This window comes from Ylistrum balloti, unplaced genomic scaffold (assembly GCF_031769215.1).
Source record: "Ylistrum balloti isolate Yb309-2 unplaced genomic scaffold, AGI_CSIRO_Ybal_v1 Utg370958, whole genome shotgun sequence".
Lineage (NCBI taxonomy): Eukaryota > Metazoa > Mollusca > Bivalvia > Pectinida > Pectinidae > Ylistrum > Ylistrum balloti.
The window spans coordinates 9,659-31,772 of record NW_026782539.1 but is presented as its reverse complement, the minus strand read 5'-3'; the positions used below and the strand labels follow the sequence as shown (position 1 = coordinate 31,772).

Sequence of the window (22,114 nt, the reverse complement as noted above, 5' to 3'; positions counted from 1 at the left end):
CACATTTATGCTTGATACATAAGTCATAAAAGAAAATCAAGGCTATGTCTATATTATTTATAATGTATTTGGGTGTCCCTATTACAGAGTGATGTGATCTGTCTATAGTATTTATAATGTATTTGGGTGTCCCTATTACAGAGTGATGTGATCTGACTATAGTATTTATAATGTATTTGGGTGTCCCTATTACAGAGTGAGGTGATCTGTCTATAGTATTTATAGTGTATTAGGGTGTCCCTAGTACAGAGTGAGGTGATCTGTCTATAGTATTTATAGTGTATTAGGGTGTCCCTAGTACAGAGTGAGGTGATCTGTCTATAGTATTTATAGTGTATTAGGGTGTTCCTAGTACAGAGTGAGGTGATCTGTCTATAGTATTTATAATGTATTTGGGTGTCCCTATTACAGAGTGATGTGATCTGTCTATAGTATTTATAGTGTATTAGGGTGTCCCTATTACAGAGTGATCTGTCTATAGTATGTGAGGTGATCTGTCTACAGTATTGATAGTGTATTAGGGTGTCCCTAGTACAGAGAGATGTGATCTGTCTGTAGTATTTATAGTGTATTAGGATGTCCCTAGTACAGAGTGTTTCTAAGGGTGTCCCTAGTACAGAGTGAGGTGATCTGTCTATAGTATTTATAATGTATTTGGGTGTCCCTATTACAGAGTGATGTGATCAGTCTATAGTATTTTTAGTGTATTAGGTTGTTCCTATTACAGAGTGAGGTGATCTGTCTATAGTATTCATAATGTATTTGGGTGTCCCAATTACAGAGTGATGTGATCTGTCTATATTATTTATAGTGTATTAGGATGTCCCTATTACAGAGTGATGTGATCTGTCTATAGTATTTATAATGTATTTGGGTGTCCCTATTACAGAGTGAGGTGATCTGTCTATAGTATTTATAGTGTATTAGGGTGTCCCTATTACAGAGTGATGTGATCTGTCTATAGTATTTATAGTGTATTAGGATGTCCCTATTACAGAGTGATGTGATCTGTCTATAGTATTTATAATGTATTAGGGTGTCCCTATTACAGAGTGATGTGATCTGTCTATAGTATTTATAATGTATTTGGGTGTCCCTATTACAGAGTGAGGTGATCTGTCTATAGTATTTATAGTGTATTAGGGTGTCCCTAGTACAGAGTGAGGTGATCTGTCTATAGTATTTATTAGGGTGTCCCTAGTACAGAGAGATGTGATCTGTCTATAGTATTTATAGTGTATTAGGGTGTCCCTAGTACAGAGTGATGTGATCTGTCTATAGTATTTATAGTGTATTAGGGTGTCCCTAGTACAGAGTGATGTGATCTGTCTATAGTATTTATAGTGTATTAGGGTGTCCCTATTACAGAGTGATGTGATCTGTCTATAGTATTTATAGTGTATTAGGGTGTCCCTAGTACAGAGTGAGGTGATCTGTCTATAGTATTTATAGTGTATTAGGGTGTCAATATTACAGAGTGATGTGATCTGTCTATAGTATTTATAGTGTATTAGGGTGTCCCTATTACAGAGTGATGTGATCTGTCTATAGTATTTATAATGTATTTGGGTGTCCCTATTACAGAGTGAGGTGATCTGTCTCTACTATTTACAGTGTATTAGAGTGTCCCTAGTACAGGGTGAGGTGATCTGTCTATAGTATTTATAGTGTATTAGTTTTAGGGTGTCCCTAGTACAGAGTGATGTGATCTGTCTATAGTATTTATAATGTATTTGGGTGTCCCTAGTACAGGGTGATGTGATCTGTCTATAGTATTTATAATGTATTTGGGTGTCCCTATTACAGAGTGATGTGATCTGTCTATAGTATTTATAGTGTATTAGGGTGAAAATATTACAGAGTGATGTGATAAGTATTTATAATGTATTTGTGTCCCTATTACAGAGTGATCTGTCTATAGTATTTATAGTGTATTAGGGTGTTCCTAGTACAGAGTGATGTGATCTGTCTATATTATTTATAGTGTATTAGGGTGTCCCTATTACAGAGTGATGTGATCAGTCTATAGTATATATAGTGTATTAGGGTGTCCCTAGTACAGAGTGAGGTGATCTGTCTATAGTATTTATAGTGTATTAGGGTGTCCCTATTACAGAGTGAGGTGATCTGTCTATAGTATTTATAGTGTATTAGGGTGTCCCTATTAGGGTGTCCCTATTACAGAGTGATGTGATCTGTCTATAGTATTTATAATGTATTTGGGTGTCCCTATTACAGAGTGAGGTGATCTGTCTATAGTATTTATAGTGTATTAGGGTGTCCCTATTACAGAGTGAGGTGATCTGTCTATAGTATTAATAGTGTATTAGGGTGTCCCTAGTACAGAGAGATGTGATCTGTCTATAGTATCTATAGTGTATTAGGGTGTCCCTATTACAGAGTGACTATAGTATTTATAATGTATTTGGGTGTCCCTATTACAGAGTGAGGTGATCTGTCTCTACTATTTACAGTGTATTAGAGTGTCCCTAGTACAGGGTGAGGTGATCTGTCTATAGTATTGATAGTGTATTAGGGTGTCCCTAGTACAGAGAGATGTGATCTGTCTATAGTGACAGAGTGAGTGATCTGTCTATAGTATTTATAGTGTATTAGGGTGTCCCTATACAGTATTTTTAGTGTATTAGGTTGTCCCTATTACAGAGTGAGGTGATCTGTCTATAGTATTTATAATGTATTTGGGTGTCCCTATTACAGAGTGATGTGATCTGACTATAGTATTTATAATGTATTTGGGTGTCCCTATTACAGAGTGATGTGATCTGTCTATAGTATTTATAGTGTATTAGGGTGTCCCTATTACAGAGTGATGTGATCTGTCTATAGTATTTATAGTGTATTAGGGTGTCCCTATTACAGAGTGATGTGATCTGTCTATAGTATTTATAATGTATTTGGGTGTCCCTATTACAGAGTGAGGTGATCTGTCTATAGTATTTATAATGTATTTGGGTGTCCCTAGTACAGGGTGATGTGATCTGTCTATAGTATTGATAGTGTATTAGGGTGTCCCTAGTACAGAGAGATGTGATCTGTCTATAGTATTTATAGTGTATTTGGGTGTCCCTGGTACAGAGTTAGGTGATCTGTCTATAGTATTTATAGTGTATTAGGGTGTCCCTAGTACAGAGTGAGGTGATATGTCTATAGCATTAATAGTGTATTAGGGTGTCCCTAGTACAGAGTGATTGATCAGTATTTATAGTGTGATTACAGAGTGTGATCTGTCTATATAGTATTTATAGTGTATATTTAGTATTTTTAGTGTATTAGGGTGTCCCTATTACAGAGTGATGTGATCTGTCTATAGTATTTATAGTGTATTAGGGTGTCCCTAGTACAGAGTGATGTGATCTGTCTATAGTATTTATAATGTATTTGGGTGTCCCTAGTACACGGTGATGTGATTTGTCTATAGTATTTATAATGTATTTGGGTGTCCCTATTACAGAGTGATGTGATCTGTCTATAGTATTTATAGTGTATTAGGGTGTCCCTAGTACAGAGTGATGTGATCTGTCTATAGTATTTATAGTGTATTAGGGTGTCCCTATTACAGAGTGATGTGATCTGTCTATAGTATTTATAATGTATTTGGGTGCCCCTATTACAGAGTGAGGTGATCTGTCTATAGTATTCATAATGTATTAGGGTGTCCCAATTACAGAGTGATGTGATCAGTCTGTAGTATTTTTAGTGAGTGTGATCTGTCTATAGTATTTATAGTGTATTAGGGTGTATTTACAGGTGTGTCCCTATTACAGAGTGATGTGATCTGTCTATAGTATTTATAGTGTATTAGGGTGTCCCTATATTTACAGAGTGATAGTGATCTGTCTATAGTATTTATAGTGTATTAGGGTGTCCCTATTACAGAGTGATGTGTCTATAGTATTTATAATGTATTTGGGTGTCCCTATTACAGAGTGATGTGATCTGTCTATAGTATTTATAGTGTATTAGGGTGTCCCTATTACAGAGTGAGTGATCTGTCTATAGTATTTATATAGTATTTATAGTATTTATAGTGTATTAGGGTGTCCCTATTACAGAGTGAGGTGATCTGGCTATGGTATTTATAGTGTATTAGGGTGTCCCTATTACAGAGTGATGTGATCTGTCTATAGTATTGATAGTGTATTAGGGTGTCAATATTACAGAGTGATGTGATCTGTCTATAGTATTTATAGTGTATTAGGTTGTCCCTATTACAGAGTGAGGTGATCTGTCTATAGTATTTATAATGTATTTGGGTGTCGCTAGTACCGGGTGATGTGATTTGTCTATAGTATTTATAATGTATTTGGGTGTCCCTATTACAGAGTGATGTGATCTGTCTATAGTATTTATAGTGTATTAGGGTGTCCCTATTACAGAGTGATGTGATCTGTCTATAGTATTTATAGTGTTTTAGGGTGTCCCTATTACAGAGTGATGTGATCTGTCTATAGTATTTACAGTGTTTTAGGGTGTCCCTATTACAGAGTGATGTGATCTGTCTATAGTATTTATAGTGTATTAGGGTGTCCCTATTACAGAGTGATGTGATCTGTCTATAGTATTTATAATGTATTTGGGTGTCCCTATTACAGAGTGATGTGATCTGTCTATAGTATTTATAGTGTATTAGGGTGTCCCTATTACAGAGTGATGTGATCTGTCTATAGTATTTATAGTGTATTAGGGTGTCCCTATTACAGAGTGATGTGATCTGTCTATATTATTTATAGTGTATTAGGGTGTCCCTATTACAGAGTGATGTGATCTGTCTATAGTATTTATAGTGTATTAGGGTGTCCCTAGTACAGAGTGAGGTGATCTGTCTATACTATTGACAGTGTTTTAGGGTGTCCCTAGTACAGAGTGATGTGATCTGTCTATAGTATTTATAGTGTATTAGGGTGTCCCTATTACAGAGTGATGTGATCTGTCTATAGTATTTATAGTGTATTAGGGTGTTCCTAGTACAGGGTGATGTGATCTGTCTATAGTATTTATAGTGTATTAGGGTGTCCCTAGTACAGAGTGATGTGATCTGTCTATAGTATTTATAATGTATTTGGGTGTCCCTATTACAGAGTGATGTGATCTGTCTATAGTATTTATAATGTATTTGGGTGTCCCTATTACAGAGTGATGTGATCTGTCTATAGTATTTATAATGTATTTGGGTGTCCCTATTACAGAGTGATGTGATCTGTCTATAGTATTTATAATGTATTTGGGTGTCCCTATTACAGAGTGATGTGATCTGTCTATAGTATTTATAGTGTATTAGGGTGTCCCTATTACAGAGTGAGGTGATCTGTCTATAGTATTTATAGTGTATTAGGGTGTCCCTATTACAGAGTGATGTGATCTGTCTATAGTATTTATAATGTATTTGGGTGTCCCTATTACAGAGTGATGTGATCTGTCTATAGTATTTATAGTGTATTAGGGTGTCCCTATTACAGAGTGATGTGATCTGTCTATAGTATTTAAAGTGTTTTAGGGTGTCCCTATTACAGAGTGATGTGATCTGTCTATAGTATTTATAGTGTATTAGGGTGTCCCTATTACAGAGTGAGGTGATCTGTCTATAGTATTTATAGTGTATTAGGGTGTCCCTATTACAGAGTGATGTGATCTGTCTATAGTATTTATAGTGTATTAGGGTGTCCCTATTACAGAGTGATGTGATCTGTCTATAGTATTTATAATGTATTTGGGTGTCCCTATTACAGAGTGAGGTGATCTGTCTATAGTATTTATAGTGTATTAGGGTGTTCCTGGTACAGAGTGAGGTGATATGTTTATAGTATTTATAGTGTATTTTGGTGTCCCTAGTACAGAGTGAGGTGATCTGTCTATTGTATTTTTAGTGGATTAGGGTGTCAATATTACAGAGTGATGTGATCTGTCGCTACTATTTACAGTGTATTAGGGTGTCCCTAGTACCGGGTGATGTGATCTGTCTATACTATTTATAGTGTATTAGGGTGTCCCTAGTACAGAGTGAAGTGATCTGTCTATAGTATTTATAATGTATTTGGGTGTCCCTATTACAGAGTGATCTGTCTATAGTATTTATAATGTGATCTGTCTATAGTATTTATAGTGTATTAGGGTGTCCCTATTACAGAGTGAGGTGATCTGTCTATAGTATTTATAGTGTATTAGGATGTCCCTATTACAGAGTGATGTGATCTGTCTATAGTATTTATAGTGTATTAGGATGTCCCTATTACAGAGTGATGTGATCAGTCTATAGTATTTTTAGTGTATTAGGTTGTTCCTATTACAGAGTGAGATGATCTGTCTATAGTATTTATAATGTATTTGGGTGTCCCTATTACAGAGTGATGTGATCTGTCTATAGTATTTATAGTGTATTAGGGTGTCAATATTACAGAGTGATGTGATCTGTCTATAGTATTTATAATGTATTTGGGTGTCCCTATTACAGAGTTAGGTGATCTGTCTATAGTATTTATAGTGTATTAGGGTGTCCCTATTACAGAGTGATGTGATCTGTCTATAGTATTTAAAGTGTTTTAGGGTGTCCCTATTACAGAGTGATGTGATCTGTCTATACTATTGACAGTGTTTTAGGGTGTCCCTATTACAGAGTGATGTGATCTGTCTATAGTATTTATAGTGTATTAGGGTGTCCCTAGTACAGAGTGATGTGATCTGTCTATAGTATTTATAGTGTATTAGGGTGTCCCTATTACAGAGTGATGTGATCTGTCTATAGTATTTATAATGTATTTGGGTGTCCCTATTACAGAGTGATGTGATCAGTCTATAGTATTTTTAGTGTATTAGGTTGTCCCTATTACAGAGTGAGGTGATCTGTCTATAGTATTTATAGTGTATTTGGGTGTCCCTATTACAGAGTGATGTGATCTGTCTATAGTATTTATAGTGTATTAGGGTGTCAATATTACAGAGTGATGTGATCTGTCTATAGTATTTATAGTGTATTAGGGTGTCAATATTACAGAGTGATGTGATCTGTCTATAGTATTTAAAATGTATTTGGGTGTCCCTATTACAGAGTGATGTGATCTGTATATAGAATTTATAATGTATTTGGGTGTCCCTATTACAGAGTGATGTGATCTGTCTATAGTATTTATAATGTATTTGGGTGTCCCTATTACAGAGTGATGTGATCTGTCTATAGTATTTATAATGTATTTGGGTGTCCCTATTACAGAGTGATGTGATCTGTCTATAGTATTTATAATGTATTTGGGTGTCCCTATTACAGAGTGATGTGATCTGTCTATAGTATTTATAATGTATTTGGGTGTCCCTATTACAGAGTGATGTGATCTGTCTATAGTATTTATAGTGTATTAGGGTGTCCCTATTACAGAGTGATGTGATCTGTCTATAGTATTTATAGTGTATTAGGGTGTCAATATTACAGAGTGATGTGATCTGTGTATAGTATTTATAATGTATTTGGGTGTCCCTATTACAGAGTGATGTGATCTGTCTATAGTATTTATAGTGTATTAGGGTGTCCCTAGTACAGAATGAGGTGATCTGTCTATAGTATTTATAGTGTATTAGGGTGTCCCTATTACAGAGTGATGTGATCAGTCTATAGTATTTTTAGTGCATTAGATTGTCCCTATTACAGAGTGAGGTGATCTGTCTATATTATTTATAGTGTATTAGGGTGTCCCTATTACAGAGTGAGGTGATCTGTCTATAGTATTTATAGTGTATTAGGGTGTCCCTATTACAGAGTGATGTGATCTGTCTATAGTATTTATAATGTATTTGGGTGTCCCTATTACAGAGTGAGGTGATCTGTCTATAGTATTGATAGTGTCTTAGAGTGTTCCTAGTACAGAGTGAGGTGATCTGTCTATAGTATTTATAGTGTATTAGGATGTCCCTATTACAGAGTGATGTGATCTGTCTATAGTATTTATAGTGTATTAGGTTGTTCCTATTACAGAGTGATGTGATCTGTCTATAGTATTTATAGTGTATTAGGGTGTCCCTATTACAGAGTGAGGTGATCTGTCTATAGTATTTATAGTGTATTAGGGTGTCCCTAGTACAGAGTGATGTGATCTGTCTATAGTATTTATAATGTATTTGGGTGTCCCTATTACAGAGTGAGGTGATCTGTCTATAGTATTTATAATGTATTTGGGTGTCCCTATTACAGAGTGAGGTGATCTGTCTATAGTATTTTTAGTGTATTAGGTTGTTCCTATTACAGAGTGAGGTGATCTGTCTATAGTATTTATAATGTATTTGGGTGTCCCTAGTACAGAGTGAGGTGATCTGTCTATAGTATTTATAGTGTATTAGGGTGTTCGTAGTACAGGGTGATGTGATCAGTCTATAGTATTTTTAGTGTATTAGGTTGTCCCTATTACAGAGTGAGGTGATCTGTCTATATTATTTATAGTGTATTAGGGTGTCCCTATTACAGAGTGATGTGATCTGTCTATAGTATTTATAGTGTATTAGGGTGTCAATATTACAGAGTGATGTGATCTGTCTATAGTATTTATAATGTATTAGGGTGTCCCTATTACAGAGTGATGTGATCTGACTATAGTATTTATAAACTGAAGTCTATGAGTGATTTCATCTGTCATAATGTATTTGGGTGTCATAAACAGAGTGATGTGATCTGTCTATAGTATTTATAGTGTATTAGGGTGTCCCTATTACAGAGTGATGTGATCTGTCTAAATGTATGGACAATATTGTAGGTGAACAAACATGTAAAAACTGAAGTTCCTGGATTTCACATTCAACATCAAAACAAACGAATATAGTATTGAAACCAACAGCACGGATATGTATCTTATATAAAATTGTAATGTGTCCCTATTCACAGAGTGATTTACTGTCCATAGTATTTATAATGTATTTGTAATAAGAACACTTATCTCTCCATCAAGTTTTATAATAGCATTGGAATCTGTTTCAATTTTAAAGGCATGTTAGAATTGAAAATTAAAATGTTACTACAGTAACATTCTATTACTATTGTAGCATATGATATAAACTTTGTTTTACAGCAATTTCCAAACAAGTTATTTCAACTTATGCTTATCACTCTTGTTGGCCCAGGTGTAAACGCGCGAGGGGTCTTATTGTGAGAGGAAACCGGAGGACCCTGGGAAAGCCTACGTGGTCGGACAGGTGACCCTCTTATATCCGTTCCAGGAATCGAACCCCGTACGGCTAGGTGAAAGGCGAGTGTGTTACCACTGCGCCACCCGACCACCCTATACTTTTGTGATACTTTGTGTGGTTCATGATTATACCATTTGATTACTCTGTTAACTACACATTACATGTTTAGCATGATAATCTATGCTATTCTTTATGACTAGATACATATATATTTCATTCTGTTTGTAGTATATTCCCAGAAAATAATGATAAGTCAGACACTCCGGTTTAGGTATAGAGAAGAAAAACTCGGTCGTAATTTTGTATAAAAAATGATTTCTAAGAAAGCCGGTATTCCTTCACAATCTTACAATTTGTAAAAACTTGACAGTTTTAAGTACGTCCGTTATTTTGACCTGTCCTTCAGTGAGATAAAGTTGACTATTAAGTTATTCTGCATTTAAAAGGTTCGCAAACAGTCCAAACTTCTTGTAATCGATTATGCCAACAGGTGAAGTTATGTCCGATGGAAGAACCTAGAAAAGTACATGTAAACACATAATTACAAAATGATATCACGATTTATAAAATAATGATACACATTACCTACCATATGCAATGATAAAACAGTATACTATATACATGTCAGTTCCAAGTCTTTGATATGGTCGTCGTGAGCGAGTATAAATAGCACAAAATATAAAACACGCTTCAGAGAAGTCATGAATTCGACACTTTTTAATTCAAAATAATGTATGTGCATCTTAAGTTGTGATCAACTGCCCAGTGCTTGCTTTCAGACAGTAGCTAATTCATAATAAAAATAATGTATACTGTACAAGCAGCTGGAATATATTTTTTTCCGTTTGCGTAATTTATTCGTTTTGAAAAATCCTGATTTACTTGAGATTTTTTCCGTTTAACTCCGATCTCTTCTATTTCCGCTGCTGTTTCTCTTATTAGTATTTCCATAGATCATCGTCAGTGCTAAGTTTTATTTTTAAAATGGCTGAAGTAGATGATCCATCGTCTGAACAACCGAATCAAGCAATAGAAGGTATGTCCTAATTCGTTAGGACTTGTCATTATTTACTATACTATATGTCAACACCCTATTTGATGCTTAACCGTTTTCATCTCCAAACATAAAAGTCTTTTGTAACAAATAACTCCGATGAAAGGAACTGACGGAGAGTCTAGATAGCGGCCATGGCGTGATATAGTGATAGCTACCTATACTTATTTTTAGATAATGACTTCACACAACGTTATCGGTTTCACTACGTTCTGAGGTATTGTGTCCTTTTTTACCGTGTCATCGGGTGAAATTTATTTTGCGATCGACTCACATATATATCTGCGAAACCTGTAGTAACGATCGACCTATCGTAAAACTATCTGGAAAACGACAGCCTGATAAAGCATAGGACTTTCTACCAACATGACATATCATACCATTAACTCTATTACATGATGTACCATTAAACTCTATTACATTACCAATATCTAACATGATATTATCATTAAACTCTATTACTTTACCAATATCTAACATGATATACCATTAAACTCTTTACCAATATACATTACCAATATCTAACATGATATACCATTAAACTCTATTACATTACCAATATCTAACATGATATATCATTAAACTCTATTACATTACCAATATCTAACATGATATACCATTAAACTCTATTACATTACCAATATCTAACATGATATACCATCATTAAACTCTATTACATTACCAATATCTAACATGATATACCATTAAACTCTATTACATTACCAATATCTAACATGATATATCATTATCTAACATGATATACCATTAAACTAACATGATATACATTAAACATTAAACTATCTATGATATACTTAAACTATAACCCAATATCTAACATGATATATCATTAAACTCTATTACATTACCAATATCTAACATGATATACCATTAAACTCTATTACATTACCAATATCTAACATGATATACCATTAAACTCTATTACATTACCAATATCTAACATGATATATCATACCATTAAACTCTATTACATTACCAATATCTAACATGATATATCATTAAACTCTATTACATTATCAATATCTAACATGATATACCATTAAACTTTATAACTTTACCAATATCTAACATGATATTATCATTAAACTCTATTACATTACCAATATCTAACATGATATATCATTAAACTCTATTACATTACCAATATCTAACATGATATACCATTAAACTCTATTACATTACCAATATCTAACATGATATACCATTAAACTCTATTACGTTACCAATATCTAACATGATATATCATTAAACTCTATTACATTACCAATATCTAACGTGATATATCATACCATTAAACTCTATTACATTGACAATATCTCACATGATATATCATACCATTAAACTCTATTACATTGACAATATCTAACATGATATATCATACCATTAAACTCTATTACATTACCAATATCTAACATGATATATCATTAAACTCTATTACGTTACCAATATCTAACATGATATATCATACCATTAAACTCTATTACATTACCAATATCTAACATGATATACCATTAAACTCTATTACATTACCAATATCTAACATGATATACCATTAAACTCTATTACATTACCAATATCTAACATGATATATCATTAAACTCTATTACATTACCAATACCTAACATGATATATCATACCATTAAACTCTATTACATTACCAATGTCTAACATGATATATCATTAAACTCTATTACATTACCAATATCTAACATGATATACCATTAAACTCTATTACATTACCAATATCTAACATGATATATCATTAAACTCTATTACATTACCAATATCTAACATGATATACCATTAAACTCTATTACATTACCAATGCATAACATGATATAACGTACCATTAAACTCTATTACATTACCAATACCTAACATGATATACCATTAAACTCTATTACATTATCAATATCTAACATGATATATCATACCATTAACTCTATTACATTACCAATATCTAACATGATATATCATTAAACTCTATTACATTACCAATATCTAACATGATGTACCATTAAACTCTATTACATTACCAATATCTAACATGATATACCATTAAACTTTATAACTTTACCAATATCTAACATGATATTATCATTAAACTCTATTACATTACCAATATCTAACATGATATACCATTAAACTCTATTACATTACCAATGCATAACATGATATAACGTACCATTAAACTCTATTACATTACCAATACCTAAGATTGCATTCTGTTCTTTCTATCCAGAGGAAGTATATGTAAAACCAGAAGACAAGCAGATGGATGAATTTGACATTAAGTCTCACACATTTGAGATCCCAAACAAGAAAGTCAATCTACCAACAGATGTACCAGCGTGGGAATCATCAGAGGTACTTTCCATCTTGTACACTCGCCTATACAACATTATTATAAACATCCACTGTAGAATAATTATTTAATAGTTTTTGTTCCAACATTTGGATAAGTGTTTTGGATGTTCAATTCTGTCAGAAAGTTGTACATTAAAGAGTCTAGCTAAACACTGGATTTCTTGTGTAAGTTAGTCACAGGTTTTCTGTCTCCCCGACTCCTCCCGTTGCTTGGTATCATCTCATTGACAAACATTAGTGTTCTGGCGAATTGTTTTCTTAACCATTGAATGTCTGTCAGATTGCATTTATTGTCAATATGAACGCAATCTGGGTGCTCAATGGTTATATTTACATTTTTTTCATTTTTTTTATTTTTAGAAATAATTGTAATTCAAATTTCCCGCTCAATCGTTAGTGTTGCGATGTTGATGGAACAGCCATATTGACGAAGACAAAAGATAGTGCTTGGAAAAACAACAGTAAAACAATGACAGATTGATAAAACAATAAAGTTTGAAACTTTATTAGCTGATGAAATGAATGTCAAGTGCGACAAATTTTATGTTTATTTTTTTTTTCTTTCGGGATCTTTCCTCGGGTAGCGGTGCTTTCGCTGCATATACAAATCACAAAGGCTTGGTTTTGATAACAACACTATATTAAAATCAACAACACATCATTGATTACACGGTCAACACTGCAACACGTGTGTGGCACATACACAATCGTACACAAACTGAGAACGGCCTTTGTAATGTCACGGTATGTGTGTACAGTTCACTTTCACGTCACACGGTTGTTCATTATCACGATGCATGTCTGACTTTGACTTACAGTTCACAAATGACCATGATGCCTTTTCGTGGTTTCCTTCCCGGTGAAAAGCATTCCCTTCTTCTCCTCTTGCACATTCTCTCCCAAGCTCAAGTTCCTTCCAGGGGACATAACTCTTAACACTTTTTAGTAGGGTGCACACTACCAAGTCATCTTATGTAGTTGCTTACATATACTAAAACATGCGGTGTCCTTTTTTTCTTTATAGTGCACACACATATATAAATCAGAATTATGTTACATATTTATTTTGACAACCCCCCATTTAAAGAAAATACAGCTGTATATTTTTTACTCTAATGGAAATGAATATCACAATACTCTTACCCAGTAATGTCACCTATAACTATATGAATTGCCAACTTACGAACAAATCTCAGGAAAGAAATCTATTGCCTACTCAGGTAGTCTGCACAAACGTTTTCAGAGCCTTTCACCACTTCAATTCTAAACTTGTAAGTTTGCCCATCTCATGATTCTTGGACTCTCTATTTTGCTCTTCTGAATATACATGAGGGGAGCATGGTCTGTTTGCAATGTAAATTCTCTACCATACAAATACATCTGAAACTTCCTAATTGAAAACACTATTGCTAGACATTCCCACTCAATAACCGAGTAATTTCTCTCCCTAGCAAATAGTTTCTTACTGGCGTAAGCAACAGGAAACAATCCATCGCTATGCTCTTGCATGAGAACATCCCCAATACCAATATCGGACGCATCTGCCTGAACAACAAATGATTTTGATAGATCGGGCAGTCGCAAAACTGGAGCATAGGTCAACAGATCTTTCAGTCGCTTGAACGCTCTCTCCTGAGGTGGTCCCCAATCAACATTTGTCGGTCGTCCCTTTTTGGTAAGGTCTGTCAACGGTGAGGCGACATCTGCAAAGTTAGGCACAAACTTGCGGTAGTAGCCCGCTAGGCCTAAGAAGGATCTGACTTGCTTCTTAGTTCTCGGTCGCTCTGCTTCCCTGACCCTTTCCAGTTTGTCCGTTTCCATGGCAACATGTCCTCTGCCAACAGTATGTCCAACAAATCCTATTGATCTGAATCCAATCATGCACTTTGACGGGCGAATGGTCAGTCCTGCCTCCCTTATCCGCGTAAGCAAGTCTCTGAGAGTGTTCAGATGCTTGTTCCATGTTTGGGTGTGTCCAAGAATGTCATCGACATAATGATCAATGTTCTGGCTTCCATCCAGCATTTTTCGCTTCATTCGGTTAAACGTTGCACCAGAGTTCACCAATCCAAATGGTAATTTACAAAACTGGTAACATCCCTCATCTGTCACAAATGCTGTCATATAACGTGATGCTTCTGCAACAGGAATTTGCCAGTATCCCTTTGTTAGATCAAATTTCAAAAAGAAGACATCTTTATCAAGTCCGGTCAGGATCCTTTCTATGTCACCCATGGGCTCTGGATCAAATCTTGTTATCACATTTAAACGTCGATAATCCACACATACTCTGTTGGTGCTGTCCTTTTTCTTGACAACAACAATAGGTGCACAGTAAGGAGAGGTCGATCGTTCAACAATCCCTATGTCTATCATCTTCCTTACTTCCTATGGAATATGGAATTGTGTAAGGTTTCACCCGAACAGGAGCATCTGTTGTGGTCTCTATACGGTGCACTTGCAAGGGAGTCGTACCTGGCATGTCTGTAAATATATCCTGGAACTCCTCTAGTAAGTTGTTCACTTGTTTACGCTGATCTCTTGTCAGTTCTTTGCTTACAACTACATCCTTGTATGTTTCAACTGCGCCCAAATTTCCAAGCTCGAGTAAATGCTCATCATCTACTGCTTCAATGTCATCTGTGTCATCCAATTCAATGACTGCTATCCCAGCATTCTTTTGAGGAAGTTGTATTTCTCGCTGTTCTGCCGATGCTGCATCACCCAGCTCTCTCTCGTAATATACCTCTTTAACATGTTGATGTGGTAGACCTTTTCTTTACCACAAACATTCACTTTGTAGTCAATCTGGTTGATGACCTCTACTACATCATACGGTTCTTTCCATTGCAGCAGTAACTTGTTATGGTCTTTCGGTAATAATACAAGTACCTGTTGTCCGACCTCCAGATGCCTATGTCTTGCCTTTTTGTCATAATGACGCTTGTATGCCTCTTGTGCAGAACTCAGGCTCTCTCTTGCAATCTTGCAGGTCTCTTCAAGATCGAGCATGTGTTGGTATGTCGTTTTCACTTCTGAGGTTCCATCCAAATCCTTGCTCCAAATTTCCTTCAACGCTTGCATCGGTCCTCGAATTGTCCTTCCATACAATAATTCGAAGGGCGCGAATCCTGTGCTTGCTTGGGGAACTTCTCTGTATGCGAAGAGTACGGCGGGTAAGTACCTATCCCAGTCCTTGGGTCTCTCCTGGCACATCTTTTTCAGCATGCTTTTTAATATACCGTTCATGCGCTTGACCAACCATTACATTTGGGATTGTATGGTGTTGTAAATAACTGCTTCACTGATACCAGTCTACATACTTCTTCCAAAAGTTCCGATGTGAATTGTGAACCCCTGTCGCTCAAGATTTCCTTAGGGAAACCAACACGACAGAAAATGCCGAGCAACGCTTCAGCTATTCGCTCGCTTTCAATCCTCGGGAGGGCAACTGCCTCGGGGTACCTTGTAGCGTAATCGACTACAGTTAGTATATACCGATTCTTGTCCTCTGAAATAGGGTGTATGGGTCCTATCAGATCCACTGCCACTCTCTGGAACGGTTCTTCAATAAGAGGCATATATATCTCTTAGTGGCACCTTAGTAATCCGTCCTCTCGGTATAGTCTTTTGGCAAATATCACATGATTGGCAAAACCGTGATACATCTCCTGTAATGCCTGGCCAGTGAAAACTTGACGAGATTCTATCAATGGTCTTCTGGACTCCAAGGTGGCCTCCTACAATAGACTCATGTGCCAAAGCCATGACCTGTCTCCTATACTGTTGTGGTACATCTATCTGCCTCACCTCCTCCGATATATTTCCTCTAGTTTGTGTATACACACGATATAGGACCTCTCTTTTAACTTCCATCCGATACTTCTTACTGGAGTTTCCATCGTCAAAAACTTCTTTCCTTGCAAGCTTCCACCACTTGTCGAGTGTACTATCAGTCTTCTAGGCCTCTATCAAACCATCCAATCCAATTCCCTCCACTTTATCTACTTGTACCTTTAGCGGTCTTATAGGCTCATCCTGGTTCTTGGTTTGTGCCCTGGTCATTACAGCTGAAACCTATGTCTGATCACACAGTGGTTTCCAATTTGCATTGGGTGTTAGACGTGCATCATCTATATTTCCAATGACAAGGTCGTATATGGGATTCTTCATACACATGGCTTCTATCTCTCCAGTGTAATATGGCGTGTCTACTGTAACATTAGCAATCTTGAACCGTCGCACCGTTCCATCTATCAATACACATGGGAGTTCCTTTGAGGTATGCTGGTAAGGTTGTACTAGATCTTCTCTAACTGCAATGCTACTGCGGCCAGTATCGCTTAAAACTTGAACCTCTTGTTCTCCCAAGTATCCTCTCTGAACAGGCATACCGCTGTCACTGACAGGTTGAATACATTCCAGCGTCTTCATATCCTTTTTTTCTTCTATCTCCATCACTTCATCGCACACCTCCTTAGCCTCCTCATCATATTCATTCATACTGTCCACAGTCCTACCATTCTTTACACGCCCCCGGTCAACAGTCTTACACAGTGCTACCTTCTTACTATCGCTATGGTAAAGCTTTTGCTTCCCATCAGGCTGTTTGTTATGTGTCATACCTCCAATCCTCCCATCTGGTAAGTGATTTCTTGCAATGTGTCCTTCCCCACTACAAATAAAACAGCGTCTAGTTGGCTTCACAGTAGCTTTCATACTGTCATCGGTTTGTTTCTGACTATCCTGGTAATGAGTCTTGATATGGTTTGGTTTAGCCTTGTTGTCAAGTGAGGTCTTGATATTCCTTGTGACACCTCCACCATGGGCTTCCAGGTACTGCTCAGCCAAGCGTGTCATTTCCTTCACATCCTTAGGAAATCTTTCCCTCAGAAATACAGCCATCTCTGATGAACATTTCTGGATAAACTGTTCTCTGATCAATAAATCTTTCAGCCCTCCATAACTCTGCTCAACTTCTGACATATCTGTCCATCGCTCTAAATACCTGTTGAGTTGGGCAATAAACTGGAAAGCAGTTTCACCTATCTCTGGCTTGCTCACTCTGAATTTCAGTCGAAATCCCTCTTCTGTGAGTTCATAGCACCGAAGTAATGCCTTCTTTAACTCTGCATAGTTATCTATAAACGTAGGAGGCATGCAGGAATATACTTGTAGGCCTTTTCCTGTAAGTAAAGGACTCAGACTTACTGCCCAGTTATCCTCTGGCCAGCCTTGTGATGTGGCAAACTTCTCAAATCTTTGCAGAAATGCATCTATATCATCTTTCTGTTTATCAAATTTTGGCAATCGAGGCTTAAGTGACTTAGATCTTGAGTCTTCGGTATTAGTTCTGGCCAATTCATTATGTATTTGCTCTGTCTTAAGTTTTGCCATCTCTAGATCTGTCTGTATCTTGAGTTTCTCCATCTCAAACTCTCGGGCTAACTCAGCTTCCTTTCGTGCAGCTTTCTCCTTTGCTTCGGATCGTTCACGAGCCCTCTCCTCCCTGTACACAAACTGTGAACGGCCTTTGTAATGTCACGGTATGTGTGTACAGTTCACTTTCACGTCACACGATTGTTCATTATCACGATGTATGTCTGACTTTGACTTACAGTTCACAAATGACCATGATGCCTTCCCGTGGTTTCCTTCCAGTTGAAAAAACATTCCCTTCTTCTCCTCTTGCAAGTTCTCCCCCAAGCTCATGTTCCTTCCAGGGGACATAACTCTTAACACTTTTTAGTAGGGTGCACACTACCAAGTCATCTTATGTAGTTGCTTACATATACTAAAACATGTGGTGTCCTTTTTTTCTTTATAGTGCACACACATATATAAATCAGAATTATGTTACATATTTATTTTGACAATGAATATGTTTAACACTTTCAACAATTACTATTTAATATCAGTACTTAAATCCAGAGAATTAAAATTTCACTACGCAGGTGTAAACCATAAGCCTACAGTGCCGGTCCATTCATTCAGAAAAAATGGCGGCGTCACATCACTTCGAGTTAAAAGTGAACGAACAGCCTGAAAATGATGAGCCGGCGGAGAAACTTGGTGTAGCCGTATTGGTTTGGACATTTACATTCATGTTTTGTCTGAGTGAGTTTAAAGGAAGAGGATTATCGCTTGCAGAAAGGGACTCCGATGAAACACATACTACGGTTTGTGAGGAAACTGCTTGTGGGGATCTCGAAACTGTCACTGCGTGATCGGTAACTGGGGATCGCTAAACTCTTGCTGTGTGATCGGTAACTGGAAGTGTCAGGGTAGACAACGATGCACTGAGTGACTTTTTCTGTGTTGTCGAAACTGTGCGGTTATAGGACCGAAGCGAACTTTCAGATTTATGGGAGCTCATGAACATGATGTGTCTAGCCTGAAATCCTTGATCATTCAGGTATTCGATACTATTTGTATTTAGCCTACCACAGAGGAAGTATTAATGCGCACTCTCTGAACTGCATCTACAATACTGTGAATGCAGTCCAGATTAATATAGACATAATGGGTGACCACAGAGCAAAATGTAAATATTTTTGTATAACATTCTGTTGAAGTATAGATGTTCATTATTTACAGGCATACAGGGATCTAGTTGGTTTTATCTGTGCTGTAAGTGAAGCAGTCAAGTCCAAGAAGATCAGGGATGACTACCCTATCTCAGAGGTAACACATCAATCTCAGAGGTAACACATCTATCTCAGGGGTAACACATCTATCTCAGGGGTAACACATCTGTCTCAGAGATAACACATCTATCTCAGGGATAACACATCTATCTCAGAGGTAACACATCTATCTCAGGGATAACACATCTATCTCAGGGGTAACACATCTATCACAGAGGTAGCACATCTATCTCAGGGGTAACACATGTATCTAAGGGATAACAAATCTATCTCAGGGATAACACATTTATCTCAGGGGTAATACATCTATCTCATGGGTAACACATCTATCTCAGAGGTAACACATCTATCACAGAGGTAACACATCTATCTCAGGGGTAACACATGTATCTAAGGGATAACAAATCTATCTCAGGGATAACACATTTATCTCAGGGGTAATACATCTATCTCAGGGGTAACACATCTATCTCAGAGGTAACACATCTATCACAGAGGTAACACATCTATCTCAGGGGTAACACATCTATCACAGAGGTAACACATCTATCTCAGGGATAACACATCTATCTCAGAGGTAACACATCTATCTCAGAGGTAACACATCTGTCTCATAGGTAACACATCCATCCCAGAGGTAACACATCCATCCCAGAGGTAACACATCTATCTCAGAGGTAACATATCTATCTCATGGGTAATATGTCTATCACGGAGGTAACATATCTATCTCAGAGGTAACACATCTATCTTGTGGGTGACATCTATCTCAAAGGTATCTCTTCTATCTCAGAGTTAACACATCTATCTCAAAGGTATCACTTCTATCTCAGCAGTAACACATCTATCTCAGAGGTAACATATCTATCACATAGGTAACACATCTATCATAGAGGTAACATATCTATCACAGAGGTAACATATCTATCACATAGGTAACACATCTATCACAGAGGTAACACATCTATCTCAGAGGTAACACATCTATCACAGGGGTAACATTTTAATCACAGAGATAACACATCTAACTCATGGGTAACACATATATCACAGAGTTAACATATCTATCTCCGGGCAACATATCTAGCTCAGGGGTAACACATCTATCACAGAGGTAACACATCTATCTCAGAGGTAACACATCTATCTCAGAGGTAACATATCTATCACATAGGTAACACATCTATCATAGAGGTAACATATCTATCACAGTGGTAACATATCTATCTCAGGGGTAACATATCTATCTCAGAGGTAACATATTTATCACAGGGGTAACATATCTTTCTCAGGGGTAACACATCTATCTCAGAGGTAACATATCTATCACAGAGGTAACACATCTATCTCAGAGGTAACACATCTATCTCAGAGGTAACATATCTATCTCAGGAGTAACACATCTATCTCAGAGGTAACATATCTATCTCAGGAGTAACACATCTATCTCAGAGGTAACACATCTATCTCATGGGTAGCATATCTATTTCAAAGGTAACATAACTATCACATAAGCAACATATCTATCTCAGGGGTAACACATCTATCTCACAGGTAGCACATCTATCTCAGGAGTAACACATCTATCTTAGAGGTAACACATCTATCTCATGTGTAACACATATATCCCATGGGTAACATATCTATCTCAGGGGTAACACATCTGTCCCAAGGGTGACATATCTATCACAGAGGTAACACATCTCTCTCATGGGTAACATCTATCAAAGACATAACAGGTCTATCACAGAGATAACACATTTATCTCAGGGTTAACATATCTATCAAAGAGATAACACATCTATCTCATGGGTAACACATCTATCACAGAGTTAACATATCTATCTACGGGCAACATGTCTAGCTCAGGGGTAACATATCTGTCACAGAGGTAAAACATTTATCACATAGGTAGAATATCTATCACAGAGGTAACATATCTCTCACAGAGGTAACATATCTCTCACAGAGGTAACATATCTCTCACAGAGGTAACATATCTATCTGAGAGGTTACACATCTATATCTTATTTTTCATTTTACAAAGAAATGAAGTCTTCACAGTCATTTTCACACTGATTGGAATATTATATTTGATACATAATAGACTGAATCTCTTACAACTGTGGTTTTATTTATCTATTTCCGCTATTGTAGGACTATCTATTGCGTCATACCTTCTATGTATTGTTCAGGACGTCCTTATTTCATGTTGTTTTCATCAAGATTGATGACATAATAATTGAATATTGTTGTTTTGATGACGGATCGCTTGGATCCAAAAGGTGTAAACAACTCTTAGCACGAATAAATCATGGATTGGACCGGAACTGCTTGGTGTTGTGCCTGACGTCTAAATATGTATAAGTTTGATTTCTGTAGTGATTCATTGTCAGCTGTTTCACTGTTTTAGACCACTACTAGGTTGGTTGGTCTCCTGGACACCATGGACAAGTGGATTGATGAGATTCCTCCTATAGACCAACCACAGCGGTTTGGTAATAAGGCATTCAAGGATTTCTATGACCGTCTTAAGGATGTAAGTAAGGAAGTAGAAATAGTCAGTTGATTAAGTTTGAGTTAAGGGCAACTAACTCATCATAACTTTGAAAGTGTACAATATCAAAAACGGGTGACTTTTTATCATATTCAACCTCCAGAATCAGTCAAACTATCTTTCTAAGACTAAAAATACTTATGTTTTCTTGATTAATCAGTTTTATAAGTCATTTTTACTGCCACTACTTCTCACACTCTCAATCAACCATGAGGTCCAAATATCTCTGCAATTACGAACGACGTCTCTCCCATCACCAATGATGCCCTCCTATATCCCTATATCTGT

General features: G+C 36.4%; 1 protein-coding gene across 1 annotated transcript; it reads left to right on the top strand.

Annotated features, from left to right (window-relative positions):
- Nucleotides 1–10,160: 10,160 nt before the first annotated feature.
- Nucleotides 10,161–21,829, top strand: LOC132559718 (serine/threonine-protein phosphatase 2A activator-like; the record flags this gene model as incomplete). The annotated part of the gene is made up of 4 exons (XM_060224343.1): nucleotides 10,161–10,219; nucleotides 12,498–12,622; nucleotides 19,220–19,306; nucleotides 21,683–21,829. Coding segments are annotated over exons 1-4 (411 nt in total), but the record flags the coding sequence as incomplete, so codon positions are not given.
- Between the last annotated feature and the right edge of the window lie 285 nt (nucleotides 21,830–22,114).